The sequence below is a fragment of the Taudactylus pleione genome, unplaced genomic scaffold, assembly GCF_031769625.1.
Source record: "Taudactylus pleione unplaced genomic scaffold, aTauple2 ptg000322l, whole genome shotgun sequence".
Taxonomy (NCBI): Eukaryota; Metazoa; Chordata; class Amphibia; order Anura; family Myobatrachidae; genus Taudactylus; species Taudactylus pleione.
This window is the reverse complement of record NW_028284723.1, coordinates 1,194,673-1,220,229: the sequence shown is the minus strand read 5'-3', so window position 1 is coordinate 1,220,229 and position 25,557 is coordinate 1,194,673. Positions and strand designations below refer to the sequence as shown.

Sequence of the window (25,557 nt, the reverse complement as noted above, 5' to 3'; positions counted from 1 at the left end):
ACAGCAACAGCTGACTAAGGCGCATACATTTTACAATAAGTAAGTAAACAGAAGCTGCCCTCCTTGTTGAGGTCAGCCCTCAAGTTTAAATAAAATTTTTTTTTTGGAATAAACAGTCTCCAAAATTTCCAACACTACTGTACACATATAAGGCCCGCTACAGATGTGAACGCATTTGCATCCATAGCTGCAATCTCTCAAATTCACAATTGCGAAAATATGCTAATGACTCCAGTGCTTAGAGACGCCCACTGAAAGCATTTCACATCTGCTGCTCACGCACAACACCGGAAACGGTGAACGCAGATCAGCCAGCCAGCAGCCTTCTGAGTAAGCCTACAGTAAGCTATTGCAGACATAGGGGGGAATTCAATTAGGTGCGAAAAGTGGCGTATGCAGTTGCTAAATTTTCGCACATAAGTGTGTATCGCGCTATTCAATTCCTGAAGTGTTCACATGAGCGAAAACTCCATAGACAGAAACTGGCAAAAAGTTTTCACCATCTCAGAGATGGTGAAAAAATTTGCAAAATCCCTATCTTTGGCTAAAGATGTGGGGACTTGGTTCGGAACCCTTTTAACCCCCCTTCCCCCCGCCCATGACTAATTAGGCAAAAATAATATTTAAATTAGCTTAATTCCCCCTAATAATGACAGTCGTTTTTGGGGTGAAAATGTAAAAAGTTTTGGAAAATGGGTTTAAAGTGCTGGGTGAAGTATTTTGGGGGGCTGTATGGATGGGACAGGTGTTTTTAGGATTGCAGGTGGCTGCAACAGGTGTATTTTTAACATTTTTGGAAACTGGACTTTATAGACACAAAAATATACTAGCACCCATTTTAATGTACCCCCCAGTTTAACTACAGCAATCCAAAAAATATTGCTTTTTAGCATTTTCAACACTTATGCAAACATGCATTTAACAGCCATTTGACACAATTTAAGAATAAAAAACACTTTTATTAGGGCTATTAATACACTTCTATATTGATTTCCTATGTCAGTTACTGTAGGCTTTTTATGGGGTACAGACTGATTTCCCCAAAATGTGCTGTACTTTTTGCAAGTTTCGCCATGTATATAGCACATATATGCGTTTTCACGTTTTGTAATTGGATAGGGTGAAAAATGGGGGCGCGCATTGCGAAAATATGTGATCATGTCCTCCATGACTCTATCTGGAATTTGTGGATTCTCAGTATTTACCATCTATGCTTAGTATCATCGCCTGATGGCACTGCAGCCTATACACTGTACACTCTGCAGCTTCTTCAACTCTGGTCAGCCAGTAAGTTTACTACTACCAGTCTTCCACCTGCTGCTGTGTAGCAACACCTGTCAGCGCCACAGCTTCCACGCACAAAAATTGGTGAATAGGCAGAAAACTTCTCCGGTAAAAGTTCTGCCCAGCGTACACAAACATGAGGTCCAACCGGGACCCTAACCCCCCTAAAACTTGACCAGGATCCAACTGGACCACCTCATATTGGTTTAATCCCAAATGGTGCAGGGTTGTCCGAATGCATAAAAGGACAGACAAACAAACAGAACAATGAATTTTATATATAAGATTCCAGAAACATATAGTATTTTAAAGTTTGCAATTTAAATCTATTCAATAAGCCAGGGGTCTTCAACCTTTAAGACAGTGTGGGCCACATTCAAAAACTAAACGAAGCCCAAGGGCCACTGAGCTATACTGCGGTATTTAGACTCTGCCCCCTCCTCACACAATTATGTCCCATAACTGCCCCCTCCTACAATTTTAATTATGTCCCAACACGGCCGCCCTCATCTCACAATTATAATTATTCCCCATAACTGTCCCTCCTCCATTAATTATGTCAGATAGTTGCCCCATCCTCAAAACAATTATGTATCATTAGTGCCCCTTATACAGTGCCCCCAGTAGTAGTCCCCCCTATGCAGTGCCCCAGTACTGCCCCTTATATAGCTCCCAGTAGTAGTCCCCCCTTAAACAGTGCCCCCAGTAGTAGTCCCCCCTATGCAATGCTTCCAGTGGTGGTCCCCACTCTGCAGTGCCCTTTATATAGTGCCCCCCCCTGCAGTGCCCCATATATAGTGCCCCCAGTAGTAGTCCCCCCTATGCTATGCCCCCACCCCTATGCAGTGCCCCTATATATAGGACAAAGACACACACAAAAAAACCCACACCACTTACCTGAATCCCTGCACCTGCTGATATCCGCTCCCCGTCCTCCCGGCCCGCTCTGCGCTATGGGAGAGATGTCATGATGTCTCTCCCAACACCTACTGTGGGAGCTGGAAGGTGGAGCTCATGAGTGAGTTCCAGCAGCCAATGAGAGTCTGTCCGACTCTCATTGGCTGCCAAAACATACACACCACTGCCGGGTAGTACAAGAGTACTACCCGGCGGCGCCGGCGGTGTTTGTTTCTGTGTAGTGAGGGCCGCAATCACCGCAGTCCGCACTACACTAACCATCGGCGGGCCACGGGTTGAAGACCCCTACAATAAGCCCATACAAGGTATGAATAGGACTCTACTTTCTACTGCCTTTATCGATGGTAACAAATTGAAAACCTGCATATCTTCATCTTTATATACTGTAGTAACATATCGGTTGTGGCCAAAATATGAGTTGTCAACCATATTAGCAGTGGTATTCGCTCTTTGGAAAATAATTTTATTATTATTCCACTGTACAATAATACACTTACATTTGTGAATAATAATAATAATAATAACAATAATAAAGTATAAAGATGATAGACCAAGATTAATGAGCAATGTGTCACAAATATAACTCACAGGGCCGTAACTAGGGTAGTACGACCTGTGCCATGGCACAGGGCACCGCAGGGCAGGGGGCGCTGTTCGGGCCTGTCAGTTTTCTGTTTATTAGCATTCTCACTTGTATCTTCCTCTTATTTATCCCCAGCATCTCCTATCTCTTCCCTGGCCCTTCCCCATGAGACCATGCCACTTTTTTGGGTCTGTTAACTCCCTATTTAAAAAATAAGGTTGGCGCCAATGCTCTTTCTGGCACAGGGTACCAAAAAGTCTAGCTACGGCTCTGGGCTCTGATAACTCACATACTGTATGTAATTGAAGTCCTGAATGAACACAGTTAAGAATTAGAGGGAGGGATCAGGGAGCCAGCACCACTGTCAGTGAGATGGTTACTGTAATATATTCCTAAACAGAGGAATATATTTCACTCCAGCCTATCTTTAGCTTTCATAGCTGTGACACTGACCTTAGTTATTCCTCTTTGGGTTATCAGATGACCACATTTATACTGGCTTACACTGAATTGTGGATAGCATGCAACTGCCTGGGGTTAAATATGTGTGTGCTAATAATGGAAATCTCTCAGGCTTATCTTAAAAAAAAACAATGTCAAAGTGAATTAAGGGCTTTACTATTTCTATGTTCACTGTTCAAAAAGCTTAATGCGATGAATATTTAGATATAGCTAGGTATAGATAGAGCTGTAGATACAAGTCTAGGATTAGTAACCTGGCGTTCCCAGTAATTATAGCCACACGTTTCTTAAAAGGAGTGTTTCATAATAGATCACTTACTGGTACAACATGCTGGAAATGAGGTTTCCTGATTTAAAGTTGTTTATTTTTATTATCCAGATTTAATTTCTGTTTTACCACAGACCCACAATTTCGATGTAGCAACACTAAAATTAATCTATGTACACTGCTATTGAAACTCTTAAATTGCTTGTGTCGGAGGGTCCCTGCAAGAGCGTAGCAGCCTAGCCTAGCAGGTATTGTACTTTACGAAGCAACGGCTTTTGTAAGCCACTGCTTCCTGGTGGGTTGCAGGTGAAAATGAAAAAAGGCAGCCGCAGACAGTGTAAAGTACGCTGGGCAAAACCACTGCCTCAAAAATAAAACCTAAAGAATCTGACCATAGGCAAAATAGGCAGAAGGCAGGAGCATTTATATAAGTAACTATATTTTATTACAGTGCCCATGCTTTGGACTTTTTATAGCTCAATCATCTTTTAATTTTATCAAGGTTTCAAATTTAATGTCAAACATTGCGCCTTACTGGGATTAAATACACAAATACACAACTGATACAAAGCTATTATTTATTTCTGATAAATTCTGATTAAAAAGCCATGTCTCTTTAATATCATCTGGTAAATAGGAGGCATCAGTATGTATTGCTGGAGGACTAAATACCGACGCTGGAAGCCCGAACCGTCAGGATCCCGACTGGACTGGTAAGTACTTTAACCGTGCCCTCTCCCCCTCTAACCCTCCCTTAGTGGTGCCTAACCCTAACCTCCCCTCCCCCGGTGGTGCCTAACCCTAATCTCCCCCCGGTGGTGCCTAACCCTAACCTCCCCCTGGTGATGCCTAACCCTAACATCCCCCTGGTGATGCCTAACCCTATCCCCTGCTTCCCACAAACCTAAGGGGGCCTATCCATTACACTATTTTTTTTTTAACGAACCTACCAAAACCTCCTGGTTTTGGCCGGATCGTTCAAAAAGTCGTCTAATGGATAGGCTGCAAACGTCCTGGGCCACGCATTCCCGCGAACGACAAAAGAAGTCTTTTGCCATTTGAACATGCTGGTCAATTTCTGCATACTGCTGAACGACTTTAGAAAGTCGTTCAGTGGATATGCAGTGAACGACCAACGGTGAAGGGCAAACACCTTCTTTAATGAACATTCACTCCATTCATTAAAAATTTCCACTCCCTTGTTTCTTCAGCGACAATCCTTGGTCCTTGGTCTATAAAGAAATTGTTCACTAAATTCTATCATGTTTGTGAAAGACTATTTGCATGAAAAACTTTTTGTTGGCAGGAAAAGTCTTTGGTTTTTCACAAAGAAATCTTCTAATGGATAGGCCCCTCAACCCTTCCGGGGGGTGCCTAACCCTAACATCCCCCTGGTGGCACCTAACCCTAACCCCCCCTTGGATGCCGGGCGTTGGTATTCCGGCGTCTGGCTAAAGATAGGCGTCGGTATTTAGACGCCTATCTTTAGTACAGAGTCGGGATTCCAGCATCGGATTTCCGATGTCCGGCATTCAGGCCGCCAGTAAATAAACTGCAACCCAAATAGGATATACCTTTAACCATTTTCTCTTTGTTGGCATCTATATCTGTGATCTTCTTATAGCATTTTCTAGCCTATGGAAAAGAAACAGATGTGTTACAGTACATATATAGCCCATACTGTACCTAAACAATGACTTCTTTCAAAATAGGTTGTTTTGCATTTGAAACAGGAGTACTACCATTACTGTTTGCACTTACTGAAAGGAAATAGTTGAAAGCTTCATTTAATAAGACTGTCTCTGGAAGAAGTGCAGTGTAAAATGGTTGTTTAGTGCAACCCTGCAGGCTGGAATGATTTATTGTTCCCAATAATAATTCCTTTTGCCTCTGCTGGGTGCCGAGTGGGACTTATCCGAGTTTGCGTAGCATAAAATACACAGAGTGACTTTGCACATGACAAGTGAATCGGGTACATACAGTATGCATTTATATGAATAGTGCACAGCCCTGGAGAGGCAGGATAGGCAGGGCCGAAGGGACTTCTAAAATACGCAGAGTACAGTACAGTTAGAATGTGTTCACATAAATGTCAACAGATGCTGACCGCCACAGAGGCGCATATATAGACATTTCCTCATACATCTAGCCTAAATACACCACACAGCGCGACTTGCTTGGCATGAGAGAGCGACCAGGTTCCATGAGACTTTGCTAGTGCCTGGTGTCTTTTCTTTGCAAAAATGTGTCTAAGGGCTCTATTTATTAACATTATTTTTACTAAAATAATGTGAAAAAGGGTGTTTCCACACCCTTTTCACATTATTTTAGTTTCACCTACAGTTACTAAAGGGCAATTGGAGTAGAATTCGCAAGATTCTACACCAACCCCTAATTATCACTTATTTTTAGTAAGCAGATCGCATTTCCCATTGTAATGGGAAATGTGATCTGGCCAAAGTTACTAAAAATAAAATGTGAAAAAATATCGGGGAAAGCCCTGTGATAATAACGCCACCTGGAGGTGGCGTTATCCATGGTCTCCCTCGGTTACCGGACTCCTGCTCCGCTCTAACAGGCAGAGCAGAGCCCGGAGCCGGCCCAAGTGATCAGCTGTGTGGTCTAAACAGACCACACGCTGATACACTGCAAAAAAAAAGTATAAAAAAAACCAAACTTACCTGAGTCCAGGGACCGGTGGTCGGGGCTCTGATGATGTCCTCCCTCCGGTCAGCTGGTCTCCCATGGTGCACTGGGGCCCAGTCGTCACCTGACAGGGTCTCAGTGCAGTATGGGATGTCACCTGACCGGAGTGACAGAGGACATCACCGGAGGCCCGATAACTGCAGGTAAGTGTAATTAAGGGAGGGGGAGTCGTGGGGGATCCGCGATCATGGGGGGCGGGGCTTAGCGACAGGGGTAGCAGTGGCGGCCAGTCGGCGCATGTGCGGGGCACTTGTCACGATATTTTTTGCGAAAATACCGTGATGAGGCTCCGGAGGGGATTCGCAGGGACAGAGCTTTATCGCAAGCTCTGTCCCTGCAAGGGATTTGTAGTAAATCCCTGTGATATTGCCTGAATTCAAATGCAAATTCAGTCGGTAATATTACACAACAATCTGCATTACAAATGCGGATTGTAGTACATAGAGCCCTAAGTCACAATGTGATGTGACCAGGACGCACCAGCAGACTGTGCTGATTTATTTGATATGTGACACTTTTATATCTGTGTGCAACGGAGTCTGTATATGAAGCATGAAGGAACTTGGAATTAAAAAAACCGGCAGCTACATTGTAACCCTTTGTATACAGATTCAGGGACTCAGTCGCACACATATATACAAGTGTCGCATGTCAAATGAATCAGCACAGTTTCCTGTGGCGTCCTAATTGCATTGCCTTGTGACTTTGACGCATTTTCGCCAAAAAAGACACCCGGCGCTAGCAGGTCTTACAGGACCTGGCGCACCAAGAGGGGCTGTTTGGCATGATTGCAGCAAAGATGTGTAAGGACACATCTGTATATCTGTCATATCTATCATTTTGGCAGATGCCTGTTTGTGGTGCAAATTCACGCTGATGTCGGTCGCCAGCACTACTGACCGCTTTTGATTGGCTGACTGTAGATTGCAAGGTGCCTTTTTTGCATTGCTCATGTGTATATTATACTTTTTTCAATTCATACACAAGAAGAAAATAACCAAAACTATAATATACATGAGCGATGCAAAAAATGACTTATAGCATTTTCTATTAAGTGTAAATAAAATAAACAAAATAACAGTTACAAATATCATTTATTTTATTTACACATGATAGAAAATGCTATAAGTCATGGGTGGAAGTGCATCTTATGTATACCTAAGGTAACCCGAGCAGACTTTTGTGATGTTTGAAGTATATATGTGTGCAATTGCAGATTTTTACCTTAATGCATTTTGCACCTGCAATCAAGGAAACAACTGCATCAATCTCAGCATCAAACCCAAATAATGAAATTGGCAAGGAAACAAAACAACTCTGCCAAATGATAAAGATATATGACTAAAAAGCACATACAGTAAGACAAAACAAAGCATTTGGGCTACTTTAACCCATGCAACACCACATATTAGTTATACTATAAAAGATGTTGAAAAATAGGATCACATGGGTATACTGTAATTGATGTGCATACTGTATATCATTTAAATAGAATACAGATACATACAGATGGGTCCATATACATCTAGCCTCCTTGCGCATTAAACAGCCCTTCTAGTCGCGCCATGCCGTTGCGTGACTCGGTAGCACCAAGCGTCTTTTTACCTTTGAATGTGTCTTATATGCACAACGATGTGACTAGATAGCACAAGCAGCTTCTGCTGATTAAAATGATATGCTGCATGTCTATGTTCTGTGAGCCAGTGCGGGTGTATCTGCATGCAAAACGCTACGTTACAGTGTCAGTGGCTGTAACAGTGGCTGTAGCACTGTAACGTAGCATTTCCCATGCAGATACACCCGCAGTCACACACAGAACATAGACATGCTGCATATCATTTTAATCAGCAAAAGCTGCTTGTGCTATCTAGTCGCATCGTTGCAAAAGTCACAGATCAGTCGATAATCGGCCTTCTGAGTAACCCTATGGCCGCACAGAATGGGTGCGGGAACCGAGACACTGGAGTCATTTGTATGGCATAGGGTAACACATCCTGAAAACGGCTGCAACACGCCTGCGTTTAAATCGCCACCCCAACCCCGTTGGCACCAGCAAACAGTCCCTGTCTGTCAATCACTTTGCGAATAAATCCTCACTACGAGCAACAACAGTACCTTGACACATGCGCAGTGTGACTCGATTGATGAGCAGATTACCGAGGACCGCTCAGCTACGTAATCATGAGCATTGCCTCCATCTCTGAATCAGATCCTATATATCTGGAAGTAAATGGGTTTACTTTATATAGAACTTACCTCATCATAATTATTCAGCCTCTGATAAGCTTTGCCCATATGGAAAAAGGCCTTCATGCACTTCTCATCACACTTGAATAAAGTAGATAAATTGTAAATATTATTTATCTTCACATCTTACTAATAGTAATTTCATTACATATAGAAAATGTAAAGACCTGACTGGTAATTATTTTATGAAGGTGTGACAATTTCTTGTCTCCTGGTCACCCTATCAATCATTATTATCACTACTCACAATCTACTAAGACAGTAGTGAGACGGTGACTGGGACACACAACTGTTACATTTTCCTTTAGGATTTACATTTGGAAACTTTTAAAATGTAAGATTTAAATTCAGAGGAACCGTGTACTCTGGATGGCAAGGCATGCTTGCACTTGTGGTTCCTCACATTCCAGCATGCCCATGCATAATGCTGGAGCTTGTAGTACGCCAAAGCGAAATTAAGTGAAAAAACAAATACACACATGCCAGCTTGCCCAACCCTTGAAAGGCAGACCATGCTGCGGGTAACGCTACTATAGTGCCATCAGCTCTGACTGGCAAAGCCTAGTGCTGGTAGTGGTATTTTCGAGGGGACCCATTTGGTTTCTGTGCCTCCACTTTTGCGGCTATGAGCACTAGCTAGCAGTACTAGTGCTTGTTGTATTTTAGTGAATGGGGGGTTCTCTGTAAGAAATGTGCTGGTGATCATTCAGTAGGGAAAGGCAAACACAGTAGATAATGCCCCTAAGAGGTGTATCTATGGCTTCTTCAACTCTGCATGTATCATAAGGTGCATTAACATGCCTCACTATACTCTTGCAGCATCGGCCTGCCCCTTCCCTCCCGTTCTGCCTCTCTAATGGGGGGTACACACTTGAGTAACCGGCAATCGCGCAGATGTCCAGGGGCACCGTGGATAGCGAATGATTGCTGGTACACATTACAGCGATGTAATGAGGGACGGAATAATCACTCATTCAGTCCTTTATTAATATGCACGGCGCCGTATGCAATATCGTCCGGTCGGCCATTGGACAATATTGAATGTGACCCAGTGAGCACCCAAATTGGGCAAACATGCTGAGCCCGATTTTTCGTTTTCGATTTAGCCAAATCGGAAGGACATTGCTCCAGTCTGTACCCGACTTAAGAGTAGAGAAATGTCTCAATCTACATACAGACATATTCAATTCTACAGCGCATTTGTGTGGGGGAAAAACCCTAAACAATGTATATACATATACCTCTACACTAGCCCCTGTATGTCTACCTGTATGTGCTGTATGTATCTGATCTAAGTCGTGAGTACAAATATGTATACCTACAATAGCATAGAGATGTGGCTTGACAGTGTGAATAATAAATGTTAGGGTTGGATTACCACATCCTTACCTAATATAATGTAATAAAGTGTCATGAAGCATAATATACATGAGAGAATACTGCTGACTGTGTTATTCATTTATGTAGAAATAACATTTTTTGTATAGAATGTAATTGAATACAAACAACCCCTGTAGTTAACCGCTTTAGAAATAAAATAGGAATAGTAGACAATGACAATGAGATATGATATTGCCGTAAAGCAAGATGTGCTGTCAGTTGGAGAAGTCAGTATGCAAATAGCCAATAAGAATTGGCTAATTAATAGAACTAGTGTCATAATCACCATGTACATGTAAACCAGGCCAACAGTACTCATATAGGATATGGCCCCTAGGAACCACATCTGGGGATGTGTCCAGGTCTCACATCCAAGGGACATGCTATACATATGAGAGCATTCCCTTACTGTAATCATGTTACGCTCGCCCACCCACTGACCATCTCTCTAGGCATAAGGACAAAACAGTGAGCAAGGGGCAAATTAAATACATATGGCAACCACAGGAATGGATTCTGGGGCTGCACACGTTAACTCACAGTAGGCTGATTCTGCTTGCAGACTATGGAAGTGTGAGCAGAATCAGCCTACTGTAATTGGCTGATAAATGCGGAACGCAAGCATCCAATGGCAGCTTGTGTTTAACTGAATCTGCCCCGAAATGAATATACTTACGGCACATAAACTCTAAGTGAGGCCCTTTATTTGTAGCACCACTTTAAACAGATTTAAGTATTTAAGCAATGCAATAACTAAAGATAGAAAAAGTGAAAAAACAAATGTACAAGGTTTATCGGAGCCACCAGAGTTGGGAAGTGAGTAAAATGTTTGATTTATAGTAGCAGATTTTTATGTAGTTAAAATAGCTTTTAAAACAAAACAAAAAACCTTTGGCTGTGGGGGACCTGAGGTTTAATAGCGTGGTACTTAAATTACTTTCTATTGCTGCCCAGGGTGTGCGCAGAATTCAGAATAAGGTTTTTTTTGCCATAAACAGACAGTTGTTATTGACCCGTTCTATTCACTACAATTATGTTGTTGTTTGTATGCTATAGGACTTCTATAACAACATGGAGCCTGCAGGACAAATGTACAGCAACCGACAGCAAGTATTGTATTCACACAGTTATATGTAAATACTGCAATTGGCAAGATCTGCTGTGGTTGGGAAAGGAATGAAAACTTGTCGTGTAAAAGGATGTTGTTCTTCTGTTATAAACACATGAATAAATATGTGTGTGCATTCTCTTACTGATTTTAGCATTTAAAAAAAAAATACTGTGCATAAAAGTAAAGCAGCAATGTGCATTTTACTCTGCTGTTGGGGAGCCCCCTTATTCCACAACCTCACTCAGTTCTGGTTTCCTTCTTACCTCCAATCCAGCTTCATCACTACCCCATCAAATTCATCTTAATCTTCACTAGAAAAAAAATAATTGGGGTAATGTGGAAGAATATGGCCAGACCAAGACTGAACTGAGGACCTGATTCAGACCCGCTCGATAGATGCGTTCGCTCGCTCGATGCGTATGCAAAATCTGGAAGGCAAGCGATCGCGCGGCAAGGCATTAGCACGCCCACTATGTTTTGGCATGCGATCACATGTATGCAGACGCCCACCAGCTAGCATAAAGATGCCCACTTGTCAACGTCATCTCCGGGAAGTGTGTGTAAACCATTGATACATTGAGGACCATCGGAAGCGATCGCAGCACTTGTAGCTGACCATACCCTACCGCAAGTACTGCGAGCACTTCAGTGTAAAAACCAGCCAGGTGATGTGTACTACGACCCTGCCTGTTAATTATGCGCGCCTCTGAAACGGTGATAAAACACTCAGGCACGCCTGCGTTCGCACCTCCACTCCCCCGTTATTAATGGCCAGCCCTTGTCACCGCCCACAAACGGCTTCTCCTGTCACTCACTCTGCTGGGCTGTCTATGCGCAGCGAGCAAATGCTTCCCGATCTCTCGCACTGATTCACGCACATGCGCACAATGCGAAAATCGTCCGGCTACGAGCAAACACGTCCTAACAAGCAGGTCTGTATCAGGTCCTGAGTTACAACATCAGCAGCACTTTTTGTTTTCAATTTGCAAAAGGAACATTTTATTTGGACAGTGTTATTGGGATGTTACAATTATGTGGGGGCTATTCACGTAATCTGGGCTCGGTGTGGTCTATTCCTATATTTTAGGGGCTATAAATGCATTGCTGTAGTTTCTCTACTAAATGTGCATGCTATTACAATACTGTTAGGGCTGTTTGGGAAGAAGGAGATCAAATTATTACATGTGCATGCTATTACAATACTGTTAGGGCTGTTTGGGAAGAAGGCGATCAAATTATTACATGTGCATGCTATTACAATACTGTTAGGGCTGTTTGGGAAGAAGGCGATCAAATTATTACATGTGCATGCTATTACAATACTGTTAGGGCTGTTTGGGAAGAAGGAGACCAAATTATTACATGTGCATGCTATTACAATACTGTTAGGGCTGTTTCGGGAAGAAGGAGACCAAATGATTACATGTGCAAGCTATTACAATACTGTTAGGGCTGTTTGGGAAGAAGGAGACCAAATTATTAAATGTGAATGCTATTAATGTGATGTTGAAGCTGGTTTGGGGTAAGAAGGAATAATTATTAAAAATGGGTGCTACTGGTTTGTCAGGGCTGGATGTGCATCTAGAGTGCTCACTCATTGCCCGGCTTCCTGCTGCGGCGTTCCGCTATACAGTGTCAATGGTAGAAAAAAGATCAGTGAACTTTTTCTACCATTGACACTGTATAGTCAGACAAGCGGTATGCCGCAGTCTGCCTGGGCTTTCATTATCTTGTTTACCCTGGTCAATTTCCTATCCAATACATCAGAATTTTTATCCTTTAGACCCCACACCTATGAGTGTACCCCCATTTCATAGTGTGCTCAAATTGGACGGTCTTTAAAGTAACATAAGTCAAGATTATTTAATGTTTTATTACTGCATTGAAATGAAACAGTTTTTGTGTTTATAACTCTACAATAGAAGTAAAATGACTTTCTATTCATCCCAGTTACTGCATATTTATTATAAAACAATAAAGGCACACATATTGCACCAGGACAGGCTATAGATTTCACATACATAAGAGGGTTTAATTCACACTTCATAACGATTACTAACAAGCCACCATTCCATTAGGCTGAGCGCTACACCCCTTTGTATCAATTAAACCTCCCTACCTCCATCTAAGAGCTGCCAACCAGTTCATATTATATAGAGCACAAAAGGACTTGCACAACATGCTCCAATTTATTAAGTGTATGATTAATTGCAGTTTGTTATCAACTGCAATTAATGCAATCAGCACTGCTGAAAATACCTGTATAATTCCCCAGTGCGACAAGAACCGCCGATCCATTGAGCGGAAACGCAGATTGACACCATCGATAATTGGCAAGCCGTCAGTAGATAGATTAAATTCTTCATATTAAAAATCCCCAATTTGCTGATCACGATCATATTTTGGTTGGGATCGGCATATTAAGGAAATCTAACACGTTGGATTTCACCGATGCCCCGACCCCGGCGTATGGGGATCGAGGAATTGTCCCAATCCATCCCAGATGTATGGGGGTCTTTAGAATCATCAGCATGCTACGTATAGATAAGGTTTCCGGCCATGAACTGATTATCCCTAAAATATTGACCAAACTCTTACTTCCCAACATTTAAGAAAAAGCCCCATTCTGATCCAAAGTTGCATCACTAATTTGCCCAACCATGCCCCCATGGGATGTAGTTTGGAAGCCAACGGTCTAAATCCCGACCGGCGGCTTCCAGACTTTCTAATCCCGGCCTGGTACTAATGACAGGCGTCGAAAATTCGACGCCTGTCATTAACCAGACGCCAGAATACCGACGCCTGGCAAACCGAACGAAGGTAAGCCGGGCGCCGGGCTCGGGCAGCCACGGGGGAGGGAGGGTTAGGTTTAGGGCTCCCGGTGGGACTTAGGGTTAGGCACCCCCCCCTGGAGGGTTAGGTTTAGGCTAGGGGAAGGGGGTTGTTAGGGTTAGGCACCCCCGGGGGGAGGTTAGGTTTAGGCACCTCCCCGGGGGACTTAGGTTTAGGCAGCGGGGAAGGGGGGGGCAGGTTTAGGCACTTAGAGGAGGGATTAGGTTTAGGCACTTGGGGGGGAGGTTAGGGTTAGGCACCCCTAAGGAAAGGTTAGGGGGAGGAATTAGGTTAGCGATACTTACCTTAGGGACGATCGGGATTTTCACCCTTGCCGGGCTGCCACTGTCGGGATTTGAACCGCATGTACCTACTACCGCCCCCATATGTCAGAGGTTCTTCATAGACCAATAGTTTATTTTTGGTTGTAAGGAAAATTGAACTTTTCAATTCCTATTTGCAGAAGTGACCTCATGAAAGAACAGGGTAGCTATGACTTCAGTTTGAGTGGCATAGGTAGAAGACAAGTGCATTCTGATACAAGTCAAGTCTTAAATGAGTGGGAGTGAGAAAAATAAAATTGCTTGAAATGTAGGAGTCAGATTAATTTACGAATTCACACTGTCCACAACCTCTATTTATATACTGTATGTATACATTAACCTGCTCCAAATTCCCCTAGACAGGACTATAGGGTTACATTTCTCCAGAGTCACAATTGTAAAGTTAATAAGCCAAATAATGGAGAGGACTAAATTAAAATTATAGAACATTAGAGACATCTTTGGCTTAACTGGATGCAGAGAACGTAACATTTTACATCCGTACTGTGACATACACGTTTTATGACATACAGTTACTTTAGAAAAATGATTGAGTAATAAAGACATTAAGTCAATTACAGTTCTGATGGTATACAAAGGAACAATGGATTCTTTATGTGCAAATTACAGGCTGCTGGGCTCATGTCTCTTCTTGCCTGCGTCATTTCCTCCTCCACAATAAGTATTCAGGTTACTAGTCACGCATTTCTTACGCTGACATGAAAAAACCAATTCACCTGTTCCCTTCCCATAGCTAACACTCTAACATCTGTCAGTCAGTTCCCAAGAAATATTTTGTGTCTCACTGGCATATTTACATCACTGTGAGACAGCTATTCCAAAGTGGTCACATAATAGTCTGGTAACCTACTAATAGCTACTAACCGCTAGCAAAATGTGTCCTACTCAATACTTGTAATGGCAGCTATGGAACCTAGCTTCAACTGAGAGCCAAAACCCAAATAAAGTATGTGTCTTTAGGGCTGACTAGTCACTTACACAGTGGAAGACGTTAATTGGTTGGCTGGAATAATATTCAACCTACGGTACTAAGCCCATACATCCCAACAGTCCACAATTTGGTGGGACTGTCCTGATTCACATGGCTTTAAGATGTTTCTGTGATTTGTGCAGGTCAACCAAGGCTATAGGTGATGTAGGCATGGCTTCGGTAGATCATGAAAGCATTTAATTTGTGTTCTAATTTTGCTTTTTAAAAATGTTGGAGGTAAGCGATTAATGTAGACTATGGAATCAATCCAATTAGCCGTGATGATCTCATGGGTGCAAGTCATTGTGGCAACAGCCGCACTTGATGGCAGCCCGAACTCGCACAAAAGTGCTCGCAGCCCCATAGGGTTCCGAGCAAAATTGTGCAAATTCAGGGTCAGAACCAGCCCCGAAGGTTACAAGATGCGGTTCCGGCATTTTAACGCCGTGGCAAAGGCAACTTCCATCCTTTGCGGCTAATTGGATTTAGCCCCTTTTGTCAGTAGTTACTAGTGTATTATTATTATTACCAGTTATTTATATAGCACACACATTTTCCAAAGCGCAGAGAATGTGTTGCCATTTGCATCATTCCCTGCCCCAATGGATCTTACAATCTACTGTATATTTCTTACCACATGTACAAGTACACTAGGGTTAATTATTTGTCAATTGACCTACCAGTATATATTTGGATTGTTGGAGGAAACTGGAGTGTCTGGAGCAAAACCATGCAAGAACGGGGAGAATACACAAACTCCACACATTTAGGGCCATGATAGGAATCAAATCCACGACCTTAGTGCTGTAAGACAGTAATGCTAACCATTGCACCATCTGTGCTGCCCTAGTGTATATTCTTCAGCCTCATGAATAATTGGATCATCCCACATAATGGCATCCTCCACTACTGTATGTGTGCATCTGGTCTGGTATTAAGAGCACAGACATGTTGCATATTATTTCTTATGGAAGCAATCAAATCTGCCAGCTATAAAGGATGAAAGAGTGTTTACATACTGTACTTTAGGATCTCTGTCAAACTGGTATGTATGTAATTTAGTGTGTTTCAAGTTTGTCTGTTCACAGATGGTAAAGAGGTTCTGTAGCTGGGACATTAGTGATAAAAATAAATAGATTTCTATTGCAATCTAATCTATACTAATATAATAAGAACGTTGTGTCTGTCTGTTTGTTCCAAGTTGGTGCAAAAACTACTGAACCGATTTTCATGAAAACTGCACCATTTTGTAGTGGAAACTCCTAGAAATAACCTGCACTTTGTTTTGTCTCAATCCGTCAAGTTAGAGCTGAGCAATAACAAAAACAATACAAAACTTATTGACATCATCAGTGTAAGAGATAGGTGTGGCACCAGGCGCATGGCCGGTAAGGGGTGGGGGGAGAGGTGCTTTGGGCCCGAGTTCACTTGAATAGGATAGGCTACATAGCAGTCTGTGCACAGGGCCAGGGGCGCCGAGAGGGGGGGGGAGCGGGTACAGATTACCCGGGCTTCCTGAGGGGCCCGGGTCCGGCGCCGCTCCCCCCTCTCAGCAACCCTGCACACAGCGTGTGCTGACCTGCAGTTGGAGACCGCTCGTGGCTGCTGAGCAGCAGCCACAGCAGTCTCCTATGCCTGTGCGGGGGAGCGATCACACTGATCGCGCCCCCCCTGGCTTTGTGCCGGGCTGAGGGGGCTCAGAGCGCCCCCCCTCCCCAGCGCGCAGCGCCGCTTCGAATAGGATAGGCTACATAGCAGTCTGTGCACAGGGCACACAGTGACATTAGTGTGAGTGGTGGGTGAATAGGAGAGGCTACATAGCAGTCTGTGCACAGGGCACACAGTGACATTAGTGTGAGTGGTGGGTGAATAGGAGAGGCTACATAGCAGTCTGTGCACAGGGCACACAGTGACATCGGTGTGAGTGGTGGGTGAATAGGAGAGGCTACATAGCAGTCTGTGCACAGGGCACACAGTGACATTGGTGTGAGTGGTGGGTGAAGGCGCTGCTGCCACCAGTCTGTATAGTGCTGCTTGTCATGTGGGGCACTCCCTCCAGCGACAGGGCGCCTATGCAAAGCAATACAACTAGAAAACCTCAAATATAAAAAAAATGTTGGCAAAAGCGATTTCATTGTGGGCGAAGTTGCGGGTTAGGAAATAATAAAAATCATATTGTTATTCATATAGAACTTATATCCCAATAGAACCTAAAGTGATGTATAGTTTAAAATAAAAAATATACAAAATAAACATCTTAAATATTAACAGACTACAAACAACTGATTGTTAATGGAATATTTCCCTTTAACACATAGCCCAAATCCCATACAGTATGTATGTAAGAGGCGAAATCAACAAAACAATCAATTTTTACCACTTGCACACATGGTGTGGCCTATGTATTCTGGAAGCAGCAAACGTGGATCAGGTAAGTGGATTGGGGTCATGGCCAAGTGTCCCCTGATTTTTTTTTTCCCATTGAAATTCTTCGTATGGTTACCAGACACCAAAGTGAAATCCCAATAATCTGCAAATCCCAGCATTACTGCAAATCTTTCCAACATTAGTAAATGTCACATTTTCTTTAGCTACGTTGAATTAAGGTATACTAATGGCTTACCTTTAATGCCCACTCACAATCTGTTATTGCATTTTGGTACTTTCCCAGTTTTATGTAAGCCTGTGTAGAGAAAAAAAAAAAGGCATTAATGCAGATATTAATAAACTCTTTCAAGAATCAGAACAAAGCAGCAAACATGACCTAATTGCAGAGCGCTACAGAACTTATTCTAGTTAATTTATTTTATTGTATATCTCATTTACATTACTGCATACTTCCCTATTGTACAACACTGAAGAACATTTTAGCACTACAAAAAATGAAAAACACGCATGCACTAATGGACCACTTTCTACAACCATAATTAAGCAAACTGCACAGCTTTACATTATGAACATCATGAACTGCCTGTCTCTACAGCATGTGCTAATCACTTCCCGATGAACAAAACATAGAAACATGGAATTTGACGGCAGATAAGAACCACTTGGCCCATCTAGTCTGCCCCTTTTCATGTATCCTTTAGGCAACTTCAACCCTATTTGCTCTTTACGTCCCTCTTAAGGATATACTTATGCCTATCCCAAGCATGTTTAATTTAAATTGTTCCACCGTTTTAGCTCCAACCACATCTGATGGGAGGCTATTCCACTTATCCGCTACCCTTTCTGTGAAGTAATTTTTCCTCAAATTTCCTCTGAGCTTACCTCCCTCCAGCTTCAGTGCATGTCCTCGTGTTCTTGTACATCTCTTCCTTTGAAGAATGCTGCCCTCCTGTCCCTTGTTAAAACCCTTCATGTATTTGACAGTTTCTATCATATCCCCCCTTTTCCTTCTCTGTTCCAAACTATACATATTAAGATCTTTTAGTCTTTCCGGGTAAGTTCTGTGCTGTAGGCCATGCACCATTTTAGTTGCCCTTCTTTGTACAGTCTCTAATGTGTCTATATCCTTCTGGAGATATGGCCTCCAGAACTGAACACAGTATTCTAGATGAGGCCGTACCAATGACCTATACAGTGGTATTATCACTTCTTTTACCCTGCTACTGATTCCCCTCCCTATGCAACCAAGTATCTGACTTGCCTTCCTCAATGCTTTGGTGCATTGCTTGCCTGCCTTTAAGTCATTTGAAACAGTGACTCCTAATTCCCTTTCTCCTCTGTATTTTCCAATATAGAGTCCTTGATACAATATTTAGCCTTTGGGTTATTGAGACCCAAGTGCATGATTTATCATTTTTTTTACATTAAACTGTAGTTGTCATGTTCTTGCCCATTCCTCTAGTCTACCCAGATCCCCCGTCATTTGTTTTACACATCCTGGTGTGTCTACCCTGTTGCATACTTTTGTGACCTCTGCAAAAAGGCATACTTTCCCTTTAATATTATTTGCAATATCACCAACATAGATATTAAAAAGCACTGGCCCAAGTACAGATCCCTGGGGTACTCTACTGGTAACATTTCCCTCCCATGAATACACTACATTTACTACAACTCTCTGTTTCTTATCCTGCAACCAAGATCTTATAACATAGCTACTGTCAAACACAACATATTTCCATTATCAAGAACATGGTCTCATTGGTCTGCTCCACTGTACCCCATTCACTATTTCTCCACCATGTATCACTCATTGTCACCATCATGAACTGCCCAATTATACCACCTTCACATTATCACAACTATGAGCTCTCAATCACTATATCTTCATTTTATGGCTAATCCAACTACACCTATTCATTATCATTACCACAAACTGTTCCACAATAACATAAAATTGTCACCACCATAAGTTGTCTATAATGTCCAAAATAGTGCATTCATTCACACTTCCCAAATAACTAACTACACATTATTACAAAAAATAAACTGCTCAACCCACCTTTCCACAATTATCGAGCCACAACCGCATTCCTTTATTAAGCAATAACTAACCAATGTATTAATGACACCATTCCACAGGCATCATCATGGATTTGCAAATCAAAGTATCAAACTATTGCCACCACCATAAAGTATTCAATCATAATAGCTACTCATTCACAACGCCTCCATCCCATTTAACCCAATCAATCAAATATGCTTCCCATAATATTCCCATTGAGACTGCCTTCAAATTCTATTTAGTAACATAGGGCCTGATTCAGCAAAGAACGCAACTGCGAATGCAATAGCGATTACACACGCAGTACAACTGCGATACCACCGCTGCACTACATAAGGACAGAGCCGTAACTAGACTTTATGGTGCCCTGTGCCAGAAAGAGCATCGCTCCCTCATTTTTCAAAAGAACATAATGCACCCAAAAAAGGGGAATGGTCTCATGGGGAAGGGTGAGGAAAGATATAGGGGAGGCCAGGAGATGCTGGGTATGAAATAAGAGAAAACTACAAGTGAGAATGATAATAAACAGAAATGTGACAGGCCCAAACAGCGCCCCCTGACCTGCGGTGCCCTGTGCGATGGCACCGGCCGCACTACCCTAGCTACGGCCCTGCATAAGGACGCCCACTTTACCTTACACACATCCGTAATGTTAAGCAGGACTGCAAAACCATCGGTACAATCGAGTACCATCGCAGCCTCCCGCACACTTGCACAAGCCCTGACCCTACTCAGAAATCACTATCTTCCACGCATGCTAACAGGCCTCAGGCTGCGTAGGGCATCGCAGTGGATAATTTATGCATGTCCATGCAACGGCGTTCAAATGCACTGGCATGCCTGTGTTCGCCCCCCCCCCCCTCCCCCCCGGGACTGCGATCGCAACAACTACGCAGACCCATCACAGAGTGGTTGACAGGAAGTGCCGTTTGTGGGTGGTGATGTGGAGGCATCACCACCCACAAACAGCACTTCCTGTTAACCACTCTGCGATGGGTCTGCGTAGTTATTGCGGTCGCAGTCCCGATCGCAATGACTAGTTCGCGCATGCGCACTGCGATGCATACGCACGTGCAGTACGCAACAATCGGCCGATTGCGTGCATATTAGCAGCTGCGTCCTGGCAGAATCAGGCCCATAAACTGCTCAATCAGAGAACCCTCTATTAGGACCACAACAAACTACTACGCATTCCCATGTATGGTGTTTAGACCCCCAAGCTGCCAGACTCTATTTGGATTAAATTTGAGCACTGTTACAAGGATATCCTAGCACCACGCATGCAGTACATGAAGCAGAGACAGACTTCGTCTACAATACGTTTCATTTAGAAAAATTTCCATTAATAAAATGTCAAAACGTATTCAAATGTAGAATATTTTAATTATTTCCTGCCATCCATTATACAAATGTATGCAGTTCTGAGACCATTCACTAATCATTACATCAACTAGTAAAGAAAATTAAAATAATAAATGCAGAAAATGAGTCATTGATTTACAAAATGCAATTTATGTTTTAAATCCATTGTTACTATACAGACTTTTAAATGATTGTTTTTAACATAATAATCTCCAACTGCTTTTAATAAACCATACAATATGCACTGAGCAACACTGCATGGCCTTCTCATTAGTGTACTGTATTTGGCAACACCTATTCCTGACTGGTGGTGTATGAAACAAAATGATAGTCTTTGGGGTATATTTACTAAAGTGAGTGGTTTTTAGAAGTGGAGATGTTGGCCATAGCACCAATCACCTTCTACTTAACACCTATCTAGCACCTTCTAGAAGATAATAACTAGAATCTGATTGGTTGCTATGGGCAACATCTCCAATTCTAAAAACTCTCACTTATATCCCCTTTGAGTGAGTTGCATATTTGCTTTGCTGTTCCACAGATGTATTTGTAAATGAGACATATTGCTGAATTTATAGTCTATAATTAGCACTGGGATGATAATTTTATCTGCTTGGTGGTGTGGTTGAGGCAAGAATAAGAATTCCACGCAGAATACTTAAGGCAAAATTTCCCTAGAGAACCATAGGATATTCTGCATATAAATGCTATAAAAATATACATACAGTCAGCACCAATAATAGTATTGTGCCTGTTTATGTTTTGCTGGTACATACCATCAGCCAGTAAGCTGATTGCTATGGAAGACCTCAGCAGTAGAACTAAATACAGTTGGTTATACTTCATTCCGTTACATAACAGTTTGCTGTAAACATGTGTTTGCCCAGATGTCTCTTAAGCTGGGTACACACTTTACAGATACTGTATATCTGCAGATGATGGTTGTTCATACACACTGAGCAACCATCATCTGTCTTCTGGTCTCAGGTCCCGCTTGCCAGGGGAGTGTCACGCCCCCCTCCCTGCGGCCTCCGCTGCAAGTGTATTGGGCGGTTGGCCGACTGCCCGTAGACACAGCATGATGCCCCAATATATCTGCAGACGTCGTTCACAGACATATCACTGGTACACACTGGCCGACGAACACAAGATATATTGGCCGATCAATTGGTCGGCCAATATATCTACCAGTGTGTACCCAGCATTACTTGCACCGGTCTCTAGGCCTCCAGTTATCTCACTATGCAGCTATCACTTCAATTTGCTTTACTGAAGAGTTATAGAAACAATAGCCCTTGTAAGCAGAATGCATTTGCCCTATAAAAGCTGCTCAGATTGATTTGTTTTTGAAGAGCAGCCTTCAAGTTTCCAAAGTGAGTACTATGCCAGTTTCCCTGCACATGTACAGAACATTATGCCAGTTTCCTTGGCGTGATTTCTCTGCACATGTACAGAACCTGCAGATCTGTGTGATTTTGATACCTACACCTGCTTGTGAGTACAGTAAGTGTGTTGTCACACAATCGCAGACACATGCAGACCAGGACAAAGACGTATATATATGTCTAAAAAATATATATCATTTGCCGTCAGGGCGAGGGGCAAATAGCGGATTATGACGTTCCCTGTCGCTACCAAGCTGCTAATGATTGGCTGTTTGTAAATGCTCTGCTGGTGCTTATTGTGATTTATTTAATCACTCCGGCATATACAGCATTTATTCTCTACATGACCATTTAATGGTCATAGGGTTTAGGTTTCAGAAAAGAAAATCACTTGATCTATGTTAGACCTCATTTGTCCCATTATACATTAATATTCCTACCTGAGCTCGGTTAGTGTACAAGACTTGCATATCTCTCAGTTTTTCCAGGCCTTCGCTGTAACACTGAACTGCACTTTCATAGTCGCCTTTTGTATACGCCTCATTTCCTACATCTTTGAATGCTGGAAGAATAGAGAATATAAGAGTAATTGTTCTTACCTCTCAAAACATTAAAGTGCGAAACCAGAACAAAACAAATCACAAGACCAACCCCAGACTACACAACACAACCACATTCACTCAAGGTCCCATCGAGTTCCCAACAAGGTCCATCCTTTATTGAGGTTTGTGTATATCTTGATTAATGGAGGTACAGTATGAGTCTGAGTTTATCAGAGATAAATTACAGAAGCAATTATTATGCCTCCTCAGTAAAAGGTATGCAGTCGGGAACCCGGCGGACGTAATCCCGACAGCCAGCTTCCCAACTGCTTTATCCCGGCAAGGGTTAAATGACAGGCATCTAAATCTAGACGCCTGTCATTTTACCGACACCAGGAGACCGGCGCCCAGCATCCCGATCAAATTGATACCAGGTGCCGCTGCGGACAGCCGTGTGGGGGGGGGAGGGTTAGGTTTAGGACTTAGGCCCCCCCTGGGAGGTTAGGGTTAGGCTAGGGGGAGGGAGGGTTAGGCACCCCCGGGGGGGACTTAGGGTTAGGCACCCCCCCAGAAGGTTAGGGTTAGGCTAGGGGGAGGGAGGGTTAGGCACCCCTGGGAGGTTAGGGTTAGGCACCCCCCCGGGAGGTTAGGGTTAGGCTAGGGGGAGGGAGGGTTAGGCACCCACCCAGGGGACTTAGGTTCAGGCGGCGGGGAAGGGGGGGTTATGTTTAGACACGTAGAGGGGGGTTAGGGTTAAGCACTGGGGGGGGGAAGGTTAGGGTTAGGTACCCTAAAGGATGGTTGGGGGGTTAGAAATAGGTTAGTGAATACTTACCTTCGACGATCGGGATTTCCTCCTCTGCTGGCCTCCTGGTGTCGGGATTCCAATCGCCGGGCAGGGGTCCGGCGGTAAATCATACCGATTCCCAGTAAATTCCCCACCCCAGTGACAGCCTGGCAGTGCAGTAGCTTCCCATTGGAAGCGCTCCATGCTAATCACATGATGGACAGGCAGTCCCAGGGGGAGGGATTTTCTTCCCCTGGGACTGCCAGTCTGGACTGTGGGCCTGATTCAGCAAGGAAAGCATGGATGCAGACACACGTAATCGGCGCCGATGTTCGCAGTCTGCGCATGCGTCTGGGTTGCAGTGCACGAGCGCAGTGAATACGCTGGCCCAGGGAAAAGTGATTGACAGGCGTGCCTGTGCGTTGGGACGCCATTTTAGGGGCATACATAATTAAGCCAATGCGGTGACAGACGCAGTGATGAGACTCCGTGCACACAGGAAGTTGCCAAGATCCTGCGTGAGGTCTGATCAACCACTATAATGCCAATGTGGTCGATGGTTCCCGATGTTTACGCTATCTTGCATACTCATCAGGCTTTGAGTAAAGGGAGATGGGCAGTTTAATATGGGGCTGGGCGTCTGCATCTTCTGCTGCTGTCTCCGTGTGTATGCATTGATTAGCATATCCTCGCAGCGGCCGTTTGCGTGCGTCTGCTAGCGTGCATTCCTTGCTGAATCAAGCCCTGTGAGAGCAGAGAGTGCTTCCAATGGAAAGTTACGCCCCTGCTATCATAGCAGCCCTTCCCAGCTTCTAGGTACTGCAGCCGATGCAGTGACTAGAAGCTGGCCAGCTTGATCATTAGTGCACGTGTGCAGGATCGTGATCCAATCATTAACAGGAAGGGGCACTAATATTATTGAAACATTGAATATTCTTTACCACTTGGAAGAAAAGAAAACATTTTTTTTTGTACAATCAGCCCATGTGGTAGATAAATTAGTAGAAATAGTATTGACAAGGATATCACCTAAAGTGATCTCCGATCCATGGAACGCAATGAGGGAGATTAAGGCCCTCATTCAGAATGAGAGCGGCCGCTTGTTTTTTTTAGTGCGGCTTCCAGGTCGCTAGCGACCGACCAGGGTGATGGTCGCAATGGTCAAGACCATCGCGACCATCGGGGCCCTAAGGTTTGGTCTCGGCAACCGCAAGCCCCAGGGAGCTTCCTGCTCTGATCAAGCAGGAAGCTCCCCACTGACATCACTGCTGCTGTCAGTGCGGCCGCCCACAAAACGGCAGGCGTTCCGTCAGGAACGTCTCCGTTGTGAAGCCACCCCCCTGCCCCGCCTTCAAAACGGGGCGAGCTGTCGATCGCTCCGGGGCTTGCACACGCGCAGTGCGGCCGTTGCGCGTGCGCAGGGCCTTAACATCGACCCGGTTGCGAGCGCTCAGCGCTTGCGATAGGGTCTGAATGAGACCCTAAGTTCTTAGCAAAGTGCCTCTGTGATGTTCAGCTGCGCACATTATGGTACAATACCGAAGATCAAATCCCCTAATTTTCCTGCCTACCTCTATAGAGTGCGAAAGAAAATTTGCCCACCTATGGGAGCACATCCACTTAAGTGAGTCCGTCCATACATATGGTTAGTGTGACCATTTGTAGGATGGTGGTCCCAGATGGGAGTGTGAAAGCTGGGAAAGTAAGACAACGGCTTCAAACTCCTGTTGTCTGTTTATTAAAACTTTTGTATCTCCTTCTTTATAACAACTTTTACTATTTTTCATACATTTACTCTTCATTTGAGCTTCATCCAATGTAACTAATAAGTGTAAACTGATATTTGTGTACCGGTAAAAGCCACTGCTTGTGAAAAGTTCATCTGGATGGTGCACTAGGCATCTCTGTGAACGCATTGGCCGA

The 25,557-nt window shown here is 43.5% G+C and overlaps 1 protein-coding gene across 2 annotated transcripts in view; it reads right to left on the bottom strand.

Moving 5' to 3' along the window:
• Nucleotides 1–25,557, bottom strand: part of TTC12 (tetratricopeptide repeat domain 12) — a 149,784-nt gene that overhangs the window by 69,936 nt on the left and 54,291 nt on the right. The window contains exons 6-9 of one of the 2 annotated variants that reach the window (XM_088443011.1): nt 22,746–22,867; nt 17,729–17,788; nt 8,478–8,549; nt 5,090–5,150 (exon numbers count right to left, since the gene is read on the bottom strand). In XM_088443011.1, coding sequence (XP_088299137.1) covers nt 5,090–5,150; nt 8,478–8,549; nt 17,729–17,788; nt 22,746–22,867 — 315 coding nt within the window. The remainder of the gene's footprint in view (nt 1–5,089; nt 5,151–8,477; nt 8,550–17,728; nt 17,789–22,745; nt 22,868–25,557) is intronic. The other variant, XM_088443010.1, reaches the window with a different exon arrangement.